The sequence below is a fragment of the Thalassophryne amazonica genome, chromosome 10 (genome assembly GCF_902500255.1).
Source record: "Thalassophryne amazonica chromosome 10, fThaAma1.1, whole genome shotgun sequence".
NCBI classification, from domain to species: Eukaryota; Metazoa; Chordata; class Actinopteri; order Batrachoidiformes; family Batrachoididae; genus Thalassophryne; species Thalassophryne amazonica.
The window spans coordinates 31,619,354-31,642,370 of NC_047112.1; the positions used below are offsets into that span (position 1 = coordinate 31,619,354).

General features: G+C 40.0%; 1 protein-coding gene across 2 annotated transcripts in view; it reads left to right on the top strand.

Moving 5' to 3' along the window:
• Nucleotides 1–23,017, top strand: part of faf1 (Fas (TNFRSF6) associated factor 1) — a 205,743-nt gene that overhangs the window by 161,775 nt on the left and 20,951 nt on the right. For both annotated transcript variants that reach the window (XM_034179711.1, XM_034179712.1), the window contains exons 15-18: nt 5,070–5,206; nt 5,315–5,403; nt 17,630–17,710; nt 19,366–19,443. In XM_034179711.1, the coding sequence (XP_034035602.1) occupies nt 5,070–5,206; nt 5,315–5,403; nt 17,630–17,710; nt 19,366–19,443 (385 nt within the window). The remainder of the gene's footprint in view (nt 1–5,069; nt 5,207–5,314; nt 5,404–17,629; nt 17,711–19,365; nt 19,444–23,017) is intronic.

Sequence of the window (23,017 nt, forward strand, 5' to 3'; positions counted from 1 at the left end):
AAGAAACACAAGATGACTGTTAATCTCCCTCGGTCTGGGATTCCATGCAAGATCTCATTTTGTGGGGTAAGGATCATTCTGAGAAAGCTCACAACTACACAGGAGGACCTGGTCAATGACCTGAACAGAGCTGGGACCACAGTCACAAAGATTACATTAGTAACACATGATGCTGTCATGGTTTAAAACCCTGCAGGGCAGCAAGGTCCCCCTGCTCAAGCCAGCACATGTCCAGGCCCATTTGAAGTTCACCACTGACCATCTGGATGATCCAGAGAAGGCATGGGAGAAGGTCATGTGGTCAGATGAGACCAGAATAGAGCTTTTTGGAATCAACTCCACTTACCATGTTTAGAGGATGAGAACAACCCCAAGAAAACCATCCCAACCGTGAAGCATGGGGGTAGAAACATCATACTCTGGGGGTACTCTTCTGCAAAGGGGACAGGATGACTGCACCGTATTGAAGGGAGGATGGATGGGGTCATGTATTGCGAGATTTTGGCAAACAACCTCCTTCCCTCAGTAAGAGCATTGAAGATGGGTCATGGCTGGATCTTCCAGCATGACAGTAACCCCAAACACACAGCCAGGGCAACTAAGGAGGGGCTTCATAAGAAGCATTTCAAAGTCCTGGAGTGGCCTGGCCAGTCTCCAGACCTGAAATAGAAAATCTTTGGAGGGAGCTGAAACTCCAAACCTGAAAGATCTAGAGAAGATCTGTGTGGAGGAGTAGACCAAAATCCCTGCTGCAGTGTGTGCAAACCTGGTGAAAAACTATAGGAAACATTTGACCTCTGTAATTGCAAACAAAGGCAACTGTACCAAATATTAACATTAATTTTCACAGGTGTTCAAATACTTATTTGCAGCAGTAACATACAAATAAATTATTAAAAAAATCATACATTGTGATTTCCGGATTTTCTTTTTTTTTTTTTTTTGATTATGTCTCTCACAGTGGACATGCACCTAAGATGAAAATTTCAGACCCCTCCATGATTTCTAAGTGGGAGAACTTGCAAAATTGCAGTGTGTTCAAATACTTATTTTCCTCACTGTATAGGCCATCGTATGCAGAATGTTACGTGATTGGGACAAGGGTGTGCTTTAGTTTTCGTTGTTGGCAAATAATTAGAGTGATAAATGAGGAAAAAATGAGCCGTCTTGAACTGGCCTCTGCTTATTGTTCAAGGCCACATGATACGGAGGCCAAGGCCCAGGCCCAGTCATTGCATAGCAAGGCTACGGCATCAAAAAATTGGCCTTGAGACCTCCAACACTGGTATATACTGTATGATTAACTTATACATTTATTCTTATGCCCCAAATGACATGTGATTTGTGTGTACAGCTAAGAGTTACCAGAAATATAAACAAGAAAAGTTCACTTATATTTTAAAGAATGATGCATTTAAAACATGAACACAAGTTAAGAACGTGGAAAAGGATTTTAAGTTAATTGTGACTAGAATGCCTGTCCAGTGTCATGCAAACCTGTTCTATACACTTGACTTCTCCTCTTGACATCTACTGAACTGAAAGTGGTGTTGTGCAAAGGAGCAAACAAAATGAAATTTTCAAATCAAAACATGTCTGTTTTTGCTCTGAAACAAAGTTTGTATGATACAGTGAGCTATCATCACAGCATCCAGTTCTCATGCATACTTTCATACAAATGACTGGAAAAAATATTCCCTGGAGTGCTACTGTACTAACCTGACTCATCAGGTGCTCAGTGGAGCGAATGTCAGGTAGAACCAGTCAACTTGCATTTTCACGCACTGCTTTGATATGAAATGTAAGCTGACAGTCCAGGGAAACATTAACTGTTTTGCTGTCTGGATGTGCAGTGAGAGCTTAAGATGGAATGGGTGACAAATTAGAACCTGTCAATCACTTTTACACCAGCACATTTTCTGCAAGTTTTGCACAGGTGTTACGTCTACATGGAGTCATATTCAAAGGTGTCTAATGGTCTGGTACAGACTAGGCTACATTCTTTTCTGTATTATGTTATGGCTGGGTGAGACTGCTGAACTGTTCACCTCAGTTCTTGGGGTAGCTTGACTTCCTGCTGCCCTCACTTTTGCAGCCATAACTGTTCACGCGGTGGTTTTGTAGCATGTGCTTCCGGTCATGATTTTAGTATTTCTCTCACTCTGAGAGGGAATTCTGGCTTTCATTTTCAGGCAAAGCAGTTGATTTTTTTTTTGTTTATTTTAAACTGTGGCAGACTGTGACTTAGCTTATAGAAAGAAACCAAAGTACTTTGCCTTATGCTTGATAGGAGATTGAGGCTCGGGTTACCCTTCAAGTTTGTGTCCATTGTCCTTTGGCCTTTCATTACAGGTTAGAGTTTCATTGTGAGCTGTTGTTATGGCCTGCCTGAGTCAAGTTCTTAAAAGGGACAAGTTTGAGGGACACAATGATCACTGGGATTTAGGGTACCCAACTTCAGTGCAAGAAATGGGTCATAAAAAGTTCAGCAACTTCACTAAACTAATTTCCTTTGGCTTTCCCTTTTTGCTCAGGGTTGCCACAGCATATTGGAGCCACATATATTTATTTATTTGGCACACGCTTTATTTTGGATGCCTTTCCTAGCACAACTCCAGATACATGTGTGTTGGAGGTGTGAGGGAGAGTTTGGAACTCCAATACATGTGCTATGGTCATGTTCAAAGATTCAGGCATTTTTGAAAAGGATCCATGAGAATATTGAAGAGGTCACAAAAATGGATTACAATTTTTGTCCTAGTCGGTACATATTAGGTAATCTTAAACTTAAGGCCCATATTGCAAAGCCTCAAGCTAACTGGATTCAGGAGAGTATAATGATTGGCAAGCAGATGATATTGAGAAAGTGGAAAAATACAGGAGACTCTGTATTTCAGGAGTGGCTTATGGAACTAAGCAAAGTTGTGGCCTTAAAAAAAAAAGTGCTATAATAAATGAGATTGAAAAATAGAACAAGAAATGGGGTGTGTTTTTAAGATTACAAAGTAGTTGAACTGTTTGTGTGTGCATTCTGATTACCGTATTCACCTGTCTGAGCACCTTGACCATTCCGCACAAAATTCTACCTGAACGGAGGATGGACGTTTGCACAAACCCAGCCAAATATTACGTTTGTCGGACCGCCCATTTCAATAAAATTTCTGATTTCCTCACAAATAAAAAACAAATCACTTATCTGTGCCTGCTCCCCCCCTTCCGTTTGTCATTTATTAAATGTGTTCCTTGTCAGCTGATGTCTGGCACTTTTTCATGTCAACAAAAAAAAAAAAAGAAGAAAAACCAATGTGATGTGCATGGTCATTTTTTAATATTAACCACGCAGACAAATCACCACCAAACAAACAAAACACGACAGATACTGCACAACGCAAAAAAAATGTCAACAAACTGAATCTGTTTCGATTGCAAACAAGCATGTAATAATATAACTGTTTTAATAAAAGGGCACTGTACCGTAAATGTACTGTATTTCTACAGCAATTTTCCATCTGAAGCAGAAGCTCAAAGCACGTTATAGTGATGCCTCTCATTCTCTTTCTCCACACACACACACACACACACACACACACACACACACACACACACACACACACACACACACACACACACACACACACACACACACACACACACACACACACACACACACACACGTCAGTGGGCTTCCATGCAAGGCACTCAACTGCACATTTGTAGAGTAAAGACATAACCATGGGCCCTTAATAATTTCTTGATCTGACAGGTATTTGAACCAAGGATCTTGTGGTTGCAAGCCCACCACATTAACTTCTTAGTCTTGACCTTCACCTCCCTTCTTGTGAATCACAGCCTGCTACTTTGTTTGTATTTATGTTGTTTTGATGTCATTATTCAGCATTACAACTATTCTGAAGTTGCCTTCCGTAGCTACACCTAGGCTAGGCTGGATAGCTAGTTACATCATCCAATTCCTGTGGCTGGTAGTGCACCCTAATACACAGACATGGACTTGATTTGTTAGTGGAAATAGCACAACTGCTTATGTTAGTGATACCCAGATAGATCACTTACTTGATCTGTTGAAAAGCAAAATCAATGGAAAAACAATTGTGCTACATCTTTTTAGTGGTCAGTGGAACTACCCTAGCCTAGCTGTAGTTATGGAACCTAACTGTATCAATGCATAAATTCCGCCTTATATCAGATTAACAGTTGTGATTTGCCAGTCTGAAAATTGGCTGGATGGAAACCAGCTTCATTGGGGGAGAAGACTAAGACAAATCTGCTGGAGCAAATCAAATGCGAGTTCTCAGCTTCTGCTGGTCCCCAGGCTAACAGTGAGCTCAACTGCACCATTCACTTTGAAAAGTCTAGAAGACGCTCCCTCAGTCTTATTTTCATGCTTTAATAAGTTACACCCTCTCTCAGCTATTTCTTCCTTCCATGTTTTTTCTCCTGACCTACCGTCTCGCCATTCATTCCATTACTTTTCTATTTTACCAGCCAGTTATTAAAATAGATCTTATTAAAAGGCAGGGAAAAAGCTAATCTATATTTGCATTCAGTCTATAGCAATTCATTAATATTATGACATTTACAGGGAGCTTGGGGTGGCCCCAGCTGCCTGCTACCCTTTTCCCTCCCTGAAATGTTAATTTAAAAGTTCTGTCTTTGTAATGGAATAAGAAATCCTTTCTTGCCCTATCAATTCTGGGTGTTTGGTGAGGAATACTAATTCACCTGCAGATCCATCTGAGATAGCTTGTCACTCTGATGGAATATGAAAAGCAGGATTGGTTTTAAAGTTCTTTTTTAATTTAATACCATGATTTGTGTGCCTTTCTCTTTTTTTGCTGCAATTGAGAAAACTCTTGTATATACATCATTTCCCTTCTGTAGTGCAAAATGTATGTGTGTACATGCTTGTCTGTGTGTGTGTTGTTTGCTTTGTGTTGTATATATTGGTTTTTTTTCCAGGCATTGAAATATGTATTTCATGCCAAGATAAACAAGCAATTTAAACAGAATGAGAAATAAATTTGATTTGGATTTAACTCTGTGTCTTCCAGACTACTCACCATGTGTACGAGGCACTTTGGCAGCGTGGTGACACAGACTATACGGACATATAAAACAGACCAGTTTCCCTTGCTTCTAATAGTCATGGGCAAACGAACATCCAATGAAGTTCTCAATGTTATTCAGGGTAATTATGAATTTGGATATATTTTTGTAATTGATGTGAAAAATTAAAAGCTTAATTTACACATTACTGTATGAACTTGAACTTGATTTTTTTATTTTATTGTGTCAGGTAATACAACAGTGGATGAACTCATGATGAGGTTAATGGGGGCAGTGGAGATTTTCACAGCACAGCAACAAGAAGACATCAAAGATGAGGTGAGGTTCTGACACAATCTTGAACTGTAAAAGTAGTCTTATGGATGTACATCAAAATTCATCTCTTAGACCACTGAACTGTCCCATTTGTTTTGTACCTTTCTGACTGGTTATGGGTTGGGGCAGGGGTAAAGGTGTGTGTGGTGACGGATCATCTCTCATATTATTTTGTTACTGGGCTTTTGGTGTAGCTTTACAAGATACTTTTATTTGAAGAGAATGAATTGCATTTCCACAATGTTTAGAATGTGGCCGCATTGATGCTACACAATGTTTTTGTGATAATTCAAAGCATTTTATAGTCAAAGAGATGAATTTTTAAATTTAAAAATTCATGAGAACATTTTATAGAGGCTGCAAGTACAAACATTTAGGTGTCATATTTTTAAATAGAAGCCAAGTTAGATGTCTTCAGACACTTCATACTGAAGGTATAGATGTGGTGCTACATGGTGAAACATCAAGGATTTAGATACTCCAGTTTACATTTCAATTTCAGTCCAAACAAAAGCAGACCATTTTAGATTAGATTTTTTTTTTCGGTTTTGCCTCCATTGCTGATGTCCTGTGTCACATTTACTGTACATGTGAAGCTTTTTTTTTATCTTCTAAGCTAATTGTTGGAAATTGTTGTGGCTCAAACAGCCACTAGGTTTTTTTTTAAGTGGGTTAAGTCATATTTATATACTGACGATAGCCCACATGACATGTGAAATCAAAAGATGACACCTCCACCCTCCACAATAATGACCTTATTGGACCAGTTGAGGTGATCTTTTACTTTTACATGTTTCTCTGTGGTCCAGTAAATCAATAAATGGAAACATGCCTTCAGTGTGTTAAATGTTGTTATTAAGCCAGTGTAGGATTTGGAATGCCAAACATTACTTAACATTTTGGAAACAAAGAAGTTGTATATGGGCAGCACAGTAGCTTACTGGTGAGCACTGTTGCCTCACAGTAAGAATGTCATGGGATCGATTCCCACCTTTGGCCTTTCTGTGTGGAATTTGCATGTTCTCCCTGTGTTTGTGTGGGTTCCCTCTGGGTTCTCTGGCTTCCTCCCACATCCAAAGACATGCAGGTTAGGTGGAAACTATAAATTGTCCGTAGGTGTGCGGGTGGGTTTGAATGTGTTTGTTTGTCTACATGTGGCCCTGCGACACACTGGTGTGCTGTTTAGAGTGTACCCTACCTCACGCCCTATGACTGCTGGGATAGGTTCCAGCACCTCCCCGCCCCTGACCCTTAATTGGCGTAAACGGCTGAAGATGAGTGCGTGACTGAGAGAAGGTGTATATGACAACTGATCTCAAAACCGTTTAGTTCTAGTTCACTCTGCCAATTTCTGTATTTGGACAGATACATGACTTAGACTCATCTCTCTTGACTTTTTGCTGCCATGGGAACTAGAGAAACACCACTGAGATAGTTGATATGTAGATGAAAGTGGGGAAACGATACTCGGAATCTGGGACAGTGTGACAGAGACTTTTTGCCAAAGACTTTCACCTGACCCTCTTAAGCCTGGTTCACATGGCAAGATTTTAAAATTATCTGTAGGTTTCCAAAACCTGAGAGACCACACACGTGGAGATTAAAAATCATAGATCTAACAGAGTTAGTCGTACAGCATGTGGCGTGCAGCCACACGGTAAGGACAACACCACCACACACCGTTTGTGGTTGGGGGACACAACACACACTGCGATACTGGGCCAAGACAATCCAACATGTTGAATATCCCCGATTTGCGATCGGAGCGCTCCTGGCGTCCTGCCGAACAGTTCAGAGCGCTCTTAACACACCACACATGGCAGGAATATCTGATAATATTATCTTTAGCGCCATCACGACAATCGGGACGTCCTTAAAATTGTGGGAATGGGAAGACCGGGTCCGATATCGGCCTAAATATCTTGCCGTGTGAACCAGGCATGAATCATTCTCCATTCTTTGTCACGGGAAAGATGTTTCAAGTATGTTTACTCATCGACTGTGAACAGTCAAGTCAAAAGTAATTGAACAGTGACACAATTTTGTAGCTTTGCCTGTGTACACCACAGTAGTGTGGCATGTTGGCTTTAATTCAAGGGGTCAGTTAGTCACACAAATTGCAAACATTATTTAGCTTTGTCATTTTCCAATACTAGTCAGAGTCATATCATTTCAGTCATGGGAACTTTGGGTTAAGAATGTCAGTTGTCACACATGCCCTGAGGTTTCAGCATCCTCAGGTGGCTTGGTGGCTATTGAGTGACAGTTGTTCTCTGTTATTTTTGCTACAGTGCTCTGGTGTTATTTTAGATTGGTAACTTTTGACACACCTCAAATAATTATTAATGACAATAAGCACAAACACATATTCAGTCAGGCATGCATGAGGCAATTGTACATGCATGACAAGACAATGTTGCGTGTCAACACTTGGAGTCCTCATTAGTTCACTGCCTCATGTGAAGTATTTATGTTGTCATTTCAATAATAACACTTCATTGTATTTTATATAGTGTTCTATATTCTGTATCCATTTTAACTTTCTAGCACTTCACCAGCTGTGTCACTCTTGTCTGTTTATTGAGGTTGTCAGGCCTTCGATTTTTATTATTACTATTACTATTATTATTATTGTTGTTGTTGTTGTTGTTGTCAGTCTGTCTCTCTCTCTTCCAGGGCCATATTGAAGTTAATTTAGACATTTTTCCTCTTAGATGAGTACAAGGCCTTAGTTATAAAAGCTAAACTCCTATGTCAGTGAGAAATAAGACAAGACAAACTTTCCAACCAATATACTCATTTGTTATGGTCCGTTATGCAAAACCCTTGTCTTCCCATTGTTGAGTAAAAGCCGTAACAACAGTATACCTACAGGAGCTTTTTGGATTTGGCCAACAGGCCTGTCATAAAAAAATCAATATATGGACTTATCGTTCAATATATAAACATGAACATGATCATTTTGCTAGCCTCGATACATTTAATTAATTTAATTTAATTTAATTTTTTAATTTGTTTATTCCATTTCAAATATATATATATATATGTGTGTGTGTGTGTGTGTGTGTGTGTGTGTGTGTGTGTGTGTGTGTGTGTGTGTGTGTGTGTGTGTGTGTGTGTGTGTGTGTGTGTGTGTGTGTGTGTGTGTGACAAGTGACAAAGTTTTTTATTCGCCACACAAAATATTCAAATAGAAAAAAATGAACAATTCCACAAACAAACACAGACAAAACTAGTGAGTCCGAAAGGGTGTGGGCTGAAGCAAAGCTTATTAGCGCACACCCCTGCTAGTACAAGTCCAACAATTCTAATCAGTCATATTTACATAAATACAAATTCACTACTACATGTCGACACACAGACATACACATCAATATACTATTCACTTATAATTATATTTATATAGTACCAGATCACAAGAAAGTCGAATCAAGGCACTTTACGCCAGTAAGGACTAACCTTACCAACCCCCAGAGCGAGCACTAGGCAACTGTGGTGAGGAAAAACTCCCTATAAGGAAGAAACCTCAAGCAGACCAGGCTCTTGGGGGTGACCCTCTGCTTGGGCTGTGCCATATATACCTATATACATACGTATATACTTTACAAACATAAATATATACATACATATACATAGTCACTTATATACATATACATATACACATACACCTACCCATATCTATATATCTACATACGCATATACATACCCACACATTCAAATATACAATAAGTCCCACTTATAAATTGAACATTCCATATAAATCAAATTATATTTGCTTCTTTATGATACTTAGACATAAATGTTCTTTTTGAGTAGTACATACATCACCCTTTACATGCGTGGGTGTTGTTGCCAACGTTCCAGCGAGTCACGCTGCTTCTTTTGTTCCTCTCAGCCCACTGTCTGCAGGAGACGGGGCTGTGGACTCAGCCCACTATGTATGTGAAGTGCACCGAGCATATACACATGAAGTGAACAGTGTGCCGCAGTAAATGGCCAGCCAGAGTCAACTGCACAATTATAGCCAAAAAGTTTCCATCCATGATTTTTACCCAGGTATGGTCTGCCAGCAGGACATGACATGTATTAATGTGACAGAGTATAATGGAAGTTGAAAGCATGATGTGCTAGTGTGATTAATCATTAATAGTACTAATAACACCAGGATTTTAGCACATCCTGTACCTGACAGATGACAGGATGCATTTCATCTCCTGGGTGAAGTCAGCCTTGACATTAGACATTACACTAATCCTATCTTCGCAGTTGCATGTGTGGCTTCCTTTTTTTACACCAAGCCCCATCACCCTCCCTGGTAGCTGTGTGTGTGTGTGTGTGTGTGTGTGTGTGTGTGTGTGTGTGTGTGTGTGTGTGTGTGTGTGTGTGTGTGTGTGTGTGTGTGTGTGTGTGTGTGTGTGTGTGTGTGTGTGTGTGTGTGTGTGTGTGTGTGTGTGTGTGTGTGTGTGTGTGTGTGTGTGTGAGATGTCAGGCCGCATGTTGTTTTTGTTCCATTTGGGGTTTTATAGGTGCAGACCAAATTAGAACTCAAATCAGATAAGATTTAGAGGTCCCCCAGAGTCACACATTTTCCTCTCCCTCTGCTGGCAAGGCAATGTCACCCTAACAGGAGAAGTCTCTGATGCCATTATTTTTCTTTTACAGGTACATGCGATGGCTTCTTATCGGAAAAAGTGGTGGTTGATTATAGTGCTGCCATGACGAGTCAACTAGTCACGACTACGTCGACGATTGAAACCATTAACAACTAATTTAGTCGTTTATTTAAGTCTTTGTTTTTCTCTCAATTCCTAGTTTTAGGCAGTGAGCTGTCCTGCCATCATTTGGACATTCAAATTTTGCAAAAGACGGCCGATTAAAACAGTGGCCGTCTTGTTCAAAGCCGTCTCAAATGCGCAGTTTACCGAAGGTGTGTGTGTGTGTGTGTGCGCGTGTACGCGCGCGCGGAGTGCTCCTGAACAGAGGCACGAGACATTACATTCTGCTGAGAACCATCAGTGCATGTGAGACAGCGAGCACGGAGCAGAGAGAGAGGATTTTAACCCAAGTGAACATGTTTAAAAAAAACAAACAAAACTAAACTGTGGAGCTGCCTTTACTTCTCTCTGCACTTTCTCTACCCGTGTGGGTCCGATGACACTGTCCTGTTCACACCATGTATGTGTCGTATACTGAATTTATGAGATCAGATATCCTTAAAAAAATCCTTAAAAATTAGAATATATAAATGAACTGAGCAAACATTACGCATACACGGGTTTAAAAAAACCCTGATGTGGAGAAACTGTGCAGTGATGTTCAGAGGCACAGATCACAAAAAGCATTATATTTTCCAAAGGTACAGTGGGGAAAATAAGTATTTGACCCCCTGTCAGTTTTGCAGGTTTTCACACCTACAAAGAATGGAGAGGTCTGTAATTTTTATCGTAGGTACACTTCAACTGAGAGAGACAGAATCTTAAAAAAAAAAAAAAAAAGAATCCAGAAAATCACATTGTATGATTTTTAAACAATTAATTAGCATTTTATTGCATAAATTAAGTATTTGACCCCCTACTAACCAGCAAGAATTCTGGCTCTCACAGACCTGTTAATTTTTCTTTAAGAAGCCCTCTTATTCTGCACTCTTTACCTGTATTAATTGCACCTGTTTGAACTTGTTACCTGTATAAAAGACACCTGTTCACACACTCAGTCAATCACACTCCAACCTGTCCACCATAGCCAAGACCAAAGAGCTGTCAAAGGACACCAGGGACAAAACTGTAGACCTGCACAAGGCTGGGATGGACTACAGGACAACAGGCAAGCAGCTTGGTAGAAGACAACTGTTATGATTATTTATTAGTAAGTGGAAGAAACACAAGATGGCTGTCAATCTCCCTCGGTCTGGGATTCCATGCAAGATCTCACTTTGTGGTGTAAGGATGATTCTGAGAAAGCTCAGAACTACACAGGAGGACCTGGTCAATAACCTGAAGAAAGCTGGGACCACAGTCACAAAGATTACATTAGTAACACGTGATGCTGTCATGGTTTAAAATCCTGCAGGGCAGCAAGGTCCCTCTGCTCAAGCCAGCACATGTCCAGGCCCGTTTGAAGTTCACCAGTGACCATCTGGATGATCCAGAGGAGGCATGGGAGAAGGTCATGTGGTCAGATGAGACCAGAATAGAGCTTTTTGGAATTGACTCCACTCACTATGTTTAGAGGATGAGAACAACCCCAAGAAAACCATCCCAACCGTGTAGTATTGGGGTGGAAACATCATAGTCTGGGGGTGCTCTTCTGCAAAGGGGACAGGACGACTGCACCGTATTGAAGGGAGGATGGATGGGGTCATGTATTGCAAGCTTTTGGCAAACAACCTCCTTCCCTCAGTAAGAGCATTGAAGATGAGCTGTGGCTGGGTCTTCCAGCATGACAGTGACCCCAGACACACAGCCAGGGCAACTAAGGAGGTGCTCCGTAAGAAGCATTTCAAGGTCCTGGAGTGGCCTGGCCAGTCTCCAGACCTGAACTCAATAGAAAATCTTTGGAGGGAGCTGAAACTCCAAACCTGAAAGATTTGGAGAAGATCTGTATGGAGGAGTGGACCAAAATCCCTGCTGCAGTGTGTGCAAACTTGGTCAAGAACTAGAGGAAATGTCTGACCTCTGTAATGGCAGACAAATGTTTCTGTACCAGTTGTTAAGCTCTGTTTTTCTCAGGGGTCAAATACTTATTTTTTGCAATAAAATGCAAATTAATTATTTAAAAATCATACAATGTGATTTACTGGATTTTTTTTATTTTTTTATTCTGTCTCTCTCAGTTGAAGTGTACCTACAATAAAAGTTACAGACCTTTCCATTCTTTGTAGGTGGGAAAACCTGCAAAACTGACAGGGGGTCAAATACTTATTTTCCCCACTGTATGTATTTGTTCAATCTTGAGCTTAATGTAGTGTTCAAGCACAAAACGTGACTGATGAGGAGGAAAAAAGGATGACTTCATCACACTAAAATTAACTGGAGTCAGAATAAAAATACAAGCTGCTGACCTTTATTTTTCAAAGTTATTAAGCTGCAGCTATATGTTTTATTCATTTCAAAGTGAGTTACCTCTTATTTTATTCTGATTTATTTATACAAAAAATATGGAGAGTCAAATCAGCCTGCATTGTTCTGTTCAGTTTATATCAGTTTTCCTGCACATGTCCAGGTATTTTTTCCTTCTTTATAAGAGTTTGGTGTTTGCGTTTGCTCCACAAAGTTTTAAAACACAATAAAATGTTCACACTTTTCTTTATAGCGGTTCTGTAATTTCAGAAATGCAACAGGAACAACCACAAATCAGAAAAAGTTGGGACTTTATGTAAAATGACGATAAAAAAAAAAATGTTGCACTATTTCCAGTTTCTCCATTCACAGAAGCAAAGTTTCTTCCAGAGTTGTGTCTTGGTGGCTTCCCTCACTTGTCTCCTTCTAGGATGGACATTTAGTTTTTGAGAACTGCCTACCTGACACAGATTTACTATAAAGTACCACACTGTTTGTATTTTTGAATGATTGATGTAAATGAAGTCTAAGAAATAGTCACTGATTTGTAAATGTTCATGTTTTCATCCCCTGACATTTCTCGGAAAATGCTGCACGCCTTAAATTTTGGAAATTACGTATGATCCAACTAGTCTACTAATTGCAAAAATAATCATTGACTAGTTGACTGTCAAAATAGTCATTTGTGGCAACCCTAGTTGATTAGTCACCTAGAGGAGAACATTAGTGGATTACTACATTGCTTGTTTGGAGAAAATTGTTTCTTTGTGGGGGACCCCTAAACAATGTCCAATTACAATAAAATTTGGCATGTCTTTTATTTTATTAGTGGAACAAGAACAACATGTGACCCAAAAGATTTTGTAACATTTGACATTATCTCTCTCTCTCTCTCTCTCTCTCTGTATTTGGATAGACTCTTTCTCTCCGATTGTTCTGTCTGAGTTATTTTCATTAGTTACTTCATCCAAACCATCAACATGTCTACTAGACCCCATTCCTACCAGGCTGCTCAAGGAAGCCCTACCATTATTTAATGCTTCGATCTTAAATATGATCAATCTATCTTTATTAGTTGGCTATGTACCACAGGCTTTTAAGGTGGCAGTAATTAAACCATTACTTAAAAGCCATCACTTGACCCAGCTATCTTAGCTAATTATAGGCCAATCTCCAACCTTCCTTTTCTCTCAAAAATTCTTGAAAGGGTAGTTGTAAAACAGCTAACTGATCATCTGCAGAGGAATGGTCTATTTGAAGAGTTTCAGTCAGGTTTTAGAATTCATCATAGTACAGAAACAGCATTAGTGAAGGTTACAAATGATCTTCTTATGGCCTCAGACAGTGGACTCATCTCTGTGCTTGTTCTGTTAGACCTCAGTGCTGCTTTTGATACTGTTGACCATAAAATTGTATTACAGAGATTAGAGCATGTCATAGGTATTAAAGGCACTGCGCTGCGGTGGTTTGAATCATATTTATCTAATAGATTACAATTTGTTCATGTAAATGGGGAATCTTCTTCACAGACTAAGGTTAATTATGGAGTTCCACAAGGTTCTGTGCTAGGACCAATTTTATTCACTTTATACATGTTTCCCTTAGGCAGTATCATTAGACGGCATTGCTTAAATTTTCATTGTTACGCAGATGATACCCAGCTTTATCTATCCATGAAGCCAGAGGACACACATCAATTAGCTAAACTGCAGGATTGTCTTACAGGCATAAAGACATGGATGACCTCTAATTTCCTGCTTTTAAACTCAGAGAAAACTGAAGTTATTGTCCTTGGCCCCACAAATCTTAGAAACATGGTGTCTAACCAGATCCTTACTTTGGATGGCATTACCCTGACCTCTAGTAATACTGTGAGAAATCTTGGAGTCATTTTTGATCAGGATATGTCATTCAATGCGCATATTAAACAGATATGTAGGACTGCTTTTTTACATTTACGCAATCTCTTTAAAATTAGAAAGGTCTTGTCTCAGAGTGATGCTGAAAAACTAATTCATGCATTTATTTTCTCTAGACTGGACTATTGTAATTCATTATTATCAGGTTGTCCTAAAAGTTCCCTGAAAAGCCTTCAGTTAATTCAAAATGCTGCAGCTAGAGTACTAACGGGGACTAGAAGGAGAGAGCATATCTCACCCATATTGGCCTCTCTTCATTGGCTTCCTGTTAATTCTAGAATAGAATTTAAAATTCTTCTTCTTACTTATAAGGTTTTGAATAATCAGGTCCCATCTTATCTTAGGGACCTCATAGTACCATATCACCCCAATAGAGCGCTTCGCTCCCAGAGTGCAGGCTTACTTGTAGTTCCTAGGGTTTGTAAGAGTAGAATGGGAGGCAGAGCCTTCAGCTTTCAGGCTTGTCTCCTGTGGAACCAGCTCCCAATTCAGATCAGGGAGACAGACACCCTCTCTACTTTTAAGATTAGGCTTAAAACTTTCCTTTTTGCTAAAGCTTATAGTTAGGGCTGGATCAGTTGACCCTGAAGCCTGAGCCTGGTTCTGCTGGAGGTTTCTTCCTGTTAAAAGGGAGTTTTTCCTTCCCAGTGTCGCCAAGTGCTTGCTCACAGGGGGTCGTTTTGACCGTTGACATTCCTGCTGTCAGCATGCCAATTGCACGCTCCCTCAAATCTTGCGACATCTGTGGCATTGTGCTGTGTGATAAAACTGCACCTTTCAGAGTGGCCTTTTATTGTGGGCAGTCTAAGGCACACCTGTGCACTAATCATGGTGTCTAATCAGCATCTTGATATGGCACACCTGTGAGGTGGGATGGATTATCTCAGCAAAGGAGAAGTGCTCACTATCACAGATTTAGACTGGTTTGTGAACAATATTTGAGGGAAATGGTGATATTGTCTATGTGGAAAAAGTTTTTGATCTTTGAGTTCATCTCATACAAAATGGGAGCAAAACCAAAAGTGTTGCGTTTATATTTTTGTTGAGTGTATATATATGCCTTTTGTCCAGCTTAATAAATCTGACAGACAGTAAGACAAACATTGACCCATTAAGACAGATGTTGACCCAACACAGACATTCCACTTTGGTGGGGTTTTTTTTTTGTGTGTGTGTCTGGAATTGGAACAACTTGGTCACCCACATTGTGACTTCAACCATTCCATGACTTGGCCATCATCCATGGCTGTCTGCATTATCACTTTGAAGTTAGGAACTAACAGACTACTCACTTCAAGTTTTGGATCTTTGTCAGCATGAAGGCATGTTTTCACATTGTCTCACAGGTTTTTTTTTTTTTATGTGAAGATCAACTAAATCTAATCACCTGCTTGTTGCAGTTGTACAGTTTTGGGCACATGCTTTGTATGTGTGTTGCCTATAACAGCACGACTTTTAAAGATAGTCTTTTGTAGGACAGACCAGAACTAAGAAAGAGGACATGTTCTGGCATGTCCAGGCACATCCACAATTTCTCGGACAATCACTCGATGGAAAAACCACCGACAGCTGTCTGAACGCCATCTCAAAGCGGTCCCGTGAGACCAAAACAGAGGTGTTCCTTTGTCTCGCTCCATCAGCAAATTGGTCGTGACGCGCGAAGCCTCCGCTCAGCTTTCCATGACAAAATCTCTTGTTAAAAGTGAAATCTGCCGATAAATGGTTGATGTCCAGCTCTTGTGATAACCAGAGAAAGTGCACACGATGGTCCCGGCTCCACAGAGCCATCCGTTTAGAAATGATCCAGTGGTTTGTGGCTCTCGATGGCAGCAAGGAGCGTGGCGCGCCGAGCATCCTTAAAGCCGTCCTTAAAGCTGTAGTAACAGTCCTTATTCTCTGTGAAGCCCGTAAATTTTTCACCGAAATCCAGTTAAATTTTTTGAATGGTTTCCAGCTGCCAGTCTCTAACAGTTTCTGAAAAAATTCTGATGGAAAAAAAGCCCAAATCATTCCGCCGTTTCCTGACAATGAAAATCCGCCGAGGGGGTGGACCACTCCTCACTCAAAGCCTGCTCACGGGCGAATGACGCAACTGACAGGCGTGGAAAAACTCACACATGCGCACGAGCGTTCAAGCTTGTCTGACGCAATCACACGTGATTCAAATCCATATGGTTTTTGAAAAAAATAATAAGGTCGGATACTTTTCTAAGAGACGTTGTGTGTGTGTGTATATATATATATATATATATATATATATATATTTTTTTTTTTTTTTTTTTTTTCACTTGTACTATTAAAATAAATTAATTAAAATCCAAACCTTTATCAGCACTCTTTTGTGTCATCTTGTTTGATATCAGAGCTTGCATTTCAGAATATAGATGTATAAAACAAGACTTTTTGTAGAAACACTAGAGGACTTCACACTTTTTTTAATCAATTTAATAAATAGATAAGATGTGGAATAACGTTTTACTTGATGCTTCTTGCGCACTCTAAGCCATTTAGAACAGTTGGTGCTTTTGTAACTTGTATAAAATGAGTATCAGACCTGAGCTACTGTGGGAGTTTGTTGCGTGACTCCACAGTATTGCAGTGAAGGTAGCTACTTTGATGCTTTTGTCCCTTTCTGCCATTCTTTTACACTTTCCTTTCAGTGTTCAAATATGGTGCGGGCCAACAGCACAAATGTATCCTTTACATTTTCTGAATCAATGCAACAAAACACACTGTTCTTTTGCTTGGCCGCTGCCCAGCTGAACACTGCCCCTCTGATCACCACAATAAGCTTCCTTTGCCATATCCGGGCTAAAACACAACGTGAACCTTCCAAAAATAGAAAAGTAATGGCTGTTCAATATTAACACAATGAACACTTGTATTTAGTTGTTGTCTTTATAAAACACGTTGGAGCCACAGCAGGTAGAAAGAGAAAGGCTGCCTGTCCCCTTCCCTCTGTACAAACAGGAAAAGAGAGACTGGATGAATGAAACAGAAAAGGACAGAGAAACTGAGATGAGAAAGCATGAAAGAAGTTCAGGGTCTGGTAAATGACAGCCAGATCAGAATGAATGCCCTTCTGGTTATATGCATTCATACCTGGTTTTTGGCTGTAACCACACTTGTCATGCTGTATTTTCAGGTACTTCACTTTTTCAGCTCCCACACCCAGCATGCCAGTAGATGTTTTGTCTGTTATTATGTTGACAATTAATACCATACCCCCCCCCCCCGTCTTTGTCAACATAGGATGAACGTGAGGCAAGGGAGATGGTGAAGAGAGAACAGGACGAGGCCTACCGTCTGTCTCTAGAAGCTGACCGTAAGAAGGTATGTCTGGAAAGGAAAGATATGATGGTCTTTTATCCTTTTTTCATTTATCATGCTGTGATTAGTTTATATATGTGGTAGGGATGCACCGATCCACAATTTTTCACTTCCAATCCGATCATGATACCTGAATTTGAATATCTGCCGATACCGATACTTTTCTGATCTGATACCAGAACTCTGTTTGCTTTAATATTATTATCATTATTGTTGATTTTATATGAAGATTTTCTTAAAAGGGAGACCTGAAAGTTCAGCTACACTTTGATAGAAGGTGTATCTAAGATGAAAGCCTAGATTTGATGTTTTGATGAAAGAATTATGTACTTTTATTTTTATAGCCTTATTTTTATAGACTTAAACAGAAAAGACAGCACACTCTATCTCTCTCTGTCTCTTTCTCTCTGCTTGTCTCTCTCTTTCTCTGCCTCTCTGGCCCTCTCTCTTGCTTACTTTCACTCTCCCTCTGTCTCTGTCTCTTTTTTTGTCTTGAAAACAGTGGTTTTCATGCTGCGCAAACATCGATCTTTTGGGAAACATGAAGTCTTTCAGCTGTAAAACAAATATATCATCATCGCACTTATGCGCAGGATTTTAATGGAGACTTTTTTTTTCCCCTTTCAGCAGACAGAATCTCTGTTCAGCTCCTCCTCAGCTGCATGCTGAGCTGGCATTTTACAGCCTTGGGACAGTGAAGCCGCTAACTTTATAGCACACATTTTCAGCAACAATTCAGTTAATTTTTCTGAATATCTCTGCTCGACAAACAAAGAATTTGAACCCGACAGCCAGGCAGAAATTTGCCGCTAACTGCAGCTAGAACACTGCGGAAGAGAGCTTTCTCAAACAGCCCAGCTTCTAAAACCTCCTCCCGCTTGGCAGGAAACAAGCAGAGAGCAAACAACAACAGTTGAGAGGATTCACAGTGGCTCTTCTCCGCTATCGGAAAATATCGCAGGTTGGATCGGTATTTTCCGATACGTGAATTATGTCAGTATCGGAACCCGATACCAATCCGGATCCGGATTGGATCGGTCTCATCCCTAATATGTAGCCATATGTCTGGAAACAGTCTGTGTACTGGAAATGAAACTCAGTTTATACTGAGCCAGCAAAGTACCAGTTACTCTAGTATTGGTATCTTGCAGACCAAATCATAACAAAGATTTCAGTGGCTCATTATTGCCTGATCACATACATGAGCAGTGAGAAGGCAACCGAACAGACCAACTGTGTATTTAAGCTAAATGTGAATAATACATATCATGCAGGGGTTTTTCATTCTTTTCCTTCATTTTCTTCTGCATATCTCATTTGTGGTTGTGTGATTGTGGTTTTGGAGCCTGTCCACATATACATTTGTCAAGAGGCATGCCATGTGCATGACTGTCAGTACTTTAGAGAGCTGTACACAACAATTCACACAGACATTAACTTTTGATTCATCAGTTGGCTTAATGTGCTTGTTTTTGGAATGCCAGAGTTCCCAGATAAAACCCTTGCATGGACAGTCAGATTCTAAGCAGAAAGTTCCTGGCTCAAGTCAAAACCAGATCTTTCTCATTTTGAAGTATCAACACTACACACTGCCATCGTGCAGCCCTACTGTTCCATCACATTTTATGAAATTTAACTTAAATTACTTTGTTTTTCAGAGAGAAGCCCAAGAAAGAGAAGAGGCAGAGCAGGTTCGCCTAGAACAGATGAGAAAGGAACAAGAGGAGGAGAAGGAGGTGAGAACAGCTACATCACATCACATTGTTTAGTTTATTCACTTTAATATTCAGGCTATCCGTGCAAGGCTATACAGTGCTCTTTTTAACCAGTGTACATGATAATTTATGGCATTGTGCTGCTCTTTTGTTATATTATCTGTATTATTGTCACCTCAAAATAAGAAGTCAGCTGGAGTGTGGTTTTTAGTGAAGTCCACGACTCAGTGATGCATGTGTAGTTTGGTTAGCATGTGCCTGGCCATTGTAAAAAACAGAATTGTTCTAATTACAGTGAGACCTGTCTCTGCAAATGTCATCTTAAACACACACACACACACACACAGTTATTGTTCAGTTTAACTGCTTTACATTGATATAGCAGCCTCGCATTGAAACCCAAGTGAACAAAAGACTTGGGCAGTTCATATACACAAATACACACAACCTAAGTAAACACACATATTCACTCAAAAACAATTGGATGTGAGCACTATGTAAATGTACACACAGGCAGACACACTCCTGCATAGAGTAAAAACAATAGTTGTCTGTGAAGAAGGCACCAGTGTTGTAATACAGTCTATAGTAATACAGTGTAGTCCTCGCTGATTGTTGTTTACTCAACAGCACAGTGCTCCAGGGCACTGAGAGGTATTAGGTGACCCTGCTTGTTCAGGTGAATTGTCACTTAAGTTAAACAGACAAGAACAAAAGAACCTCATGCCGGCCCTTCTTAATCATATCACTGTAGTCCAATAAGCAAACTGTGTGCAGGTTTGTGTATTTTGAATATTAGCCACTATGAACCTATCTAACATAATTATGTCAGTTTTTTTAAACCCTAGGCTTCTCTTGTGCTAACATGGTAGCATTACCCTGTGCTGTTATCCACATTCGTTAATCCCTCAGGTATTTTATGATTATTAACTGTTTTATTCTATAAAAGTTGGGTAACAGAGAAATAGCCATCAAGAACTCCTCCAGCTCAACCTGAACCACTTATGTAAATATAAGTTTACAAAGTCATGCCAATTTATTCCAGGCTTTAAAATGTAGGTGACACCAAAAAAATATGCACAAATAATCACTAAAAATGGTGAAATGTTGATATTTAAAAAAATCCTGAACAATAAAAGTCTACGATAAGTGCGCAGGTGAAGGATAAACTTCAGCTGTCTGAAGCCTGCGCTGTATTTCAGCCCCGTTCAACCCTCAACCGCGACCATATTGTTGCTACGTCATCACCGGAACGGCACCTGCTGATTCAAGCCCAAATCAATTGTAAACACAGCAGAGGTTGAGTTGTTTTCAGACAAATTTTTTTTTTTTTATGTAGTGTGGATCTTTTTTTTCCCCCAAGTCCAGTCTGGAGGACAATTTTTTTTTTTTTTTTTTTGTACTGTGGAGCTTTGTTTTTTTTTTTTAAAGTCCAGTCTGAAGGTTTTTCTGAAGCAGCTGTGGGGGACACGGCATTTATGGTTTAGAGCCTTGTTTAGATGACAATAAACTTTGGAGGAAAACCTTCTGTCTGATAACATTGATGATATTAGCAGAGTTCAGAACACAGAATGGTACTTTAAAAAAATAAAATAAATAATGCAGGCGATTTCGGCTTGGGTGGAGGTGATAAACTGTTTTTGTTTGTTTGTTTGTATTGCCAGCTCTGGTTGTAATCAACTGATAAAAAAAATAGTTTTACTATCTGTAAAATTAGAAAAAAGTGATGAAATGTGGATTTTATTTATTTATTTATTAGAAACAATTTCAAATCTGAAAAATGACACAAAATATTAGCTATTTTTAAAATAAATATTGTTTTCCTTATTGAATACATTATTAAATATTAAAATCATTCACACGAGAAGTAAATATATAGTCTTACCTGTCCGTTTCAGTGAGATCATCTTTAAACTTATCCACCTTTACAAAACCACATCTGAAAAATAATTTAATTCTTTCTGTTCTGGTTGAAGAAAACTCCATTTGACACATGGGACTTTGGTGGAAGGTTCGAGCGCCAACTGCAATCAGTTATTGTGTATCAGTTATTATTTTGTGTTGTTAATGAGCGGCTTTATGTAAAGCCGCTCAGTTAACACGCGGTTTTGCGCTGCAGGATAAAGACTCCCAACGCCTCATCTGCTCATAACGTCTCAATCTGCAAGTGACGACATTATCCCATGATCCAGAAAACAATAAAATAATCTGAAGATTCACAGTTTTGTCTCCGTGTCGAATGGAGCAGCCAGGGACTCCGTGCAAGTGCGTACTCGTCAATATAAGTGTTTCACCTGCCATTCTGCCGAGGGAAAGTAACCATTCTGACACAGAAAACACGGTGCAGCTCCGACCCGAACCATGGGACAATTAAGGTAATGGTTCCGGAGCTGACGCCACTTCCTCCTTCTTCTTGTCCAATGTCGGCACACCGGGAAGGTCCTGGTTTTTTGTGGAGTGCAGTTCAAAATCCGAATATTTATCTTATCAGCAACTGCGCACCAGGAAAGGATAAATTTCAAACTGTTGTTTAATTTTAGTCTTAAATACTCATGAAAACATGGCATTGTCACCTCCACTTTAAAATATCACACAAATGTAGGTCCTTTTGTGTGACACAAGCTGTATTGAAATCCATATGTGTGTCCACTAAAAATGGAGCACTTATTTTGTCTGTAGTTTGGTAGACATTTTGAGATCCTGTTTTTCTTCAGTTCAGGTTGGATTCTTTGAAATGTACCTAGTGATGGTGCCGATGTAGAGTAAATGGTGTGAATATGCACACCTCTACCTCCTCAGCCAAACAGTCTGTTTCTCAACATTCATTATTTTTCTGTCACTTATCGGGGTCCGAATCATGATGGCAGAGAGCAAACAGCTCACCCCACACTTCCCTGTCATTGGGCAATCATCTAATTATTACTGGTGCATCCCGAGGTGATCACAGGCCAGCTGGGAAATATAATCCCTCCATCATGTCCTGGATATTCTCTGGGGTGATCTCCCAGGTGGATGTGGCTAGACGTTCTCCCTAGGTAGACGACCAGGGCGCTTCCTCACCAGATGCCCGAACCACCTCAGCTGCCTTCTTTCGATATGTTGTACTCAGTGTCCCTCCCAGATAGTTGAGCTTCTCACCTTGTCCTGGACTGTAAGCCCAGATACCCAACAGAAGAATCTCATTTTCACCACTTGCAACTTTGTTCTTTCAGTCATTACACAAGTTCACTACCATAGGTCAGAGGTCTCAAACTGATTCCAGAAAGGGCCAAGAGGGTGCAGGTTTTCCTTGCAACCACCCACTCCACCAGGTGGTTTCACTGATTAACTGATTCCATCTGCTCAAAGTGATGTTAATCAGTGAAACCACCTGGTGGAGTGGGTGGTTGCAAGGAAAACCTGCACCCTCTTGGCCCTTTCTGGAATCAGTTTGAGACCTTTGCCATAGGTGAAGATAGGAGCGTAAATTAACTGGTAAGTCATCTGTAAAATATCAGACACAGCCCCAGTCTGTCTATCGATTTCATGCTCCAACTTAGCCCCACTTGTGAGCAAGACCCTGAGATACTTAAACTCCTCCACTTGGGGAAATAAC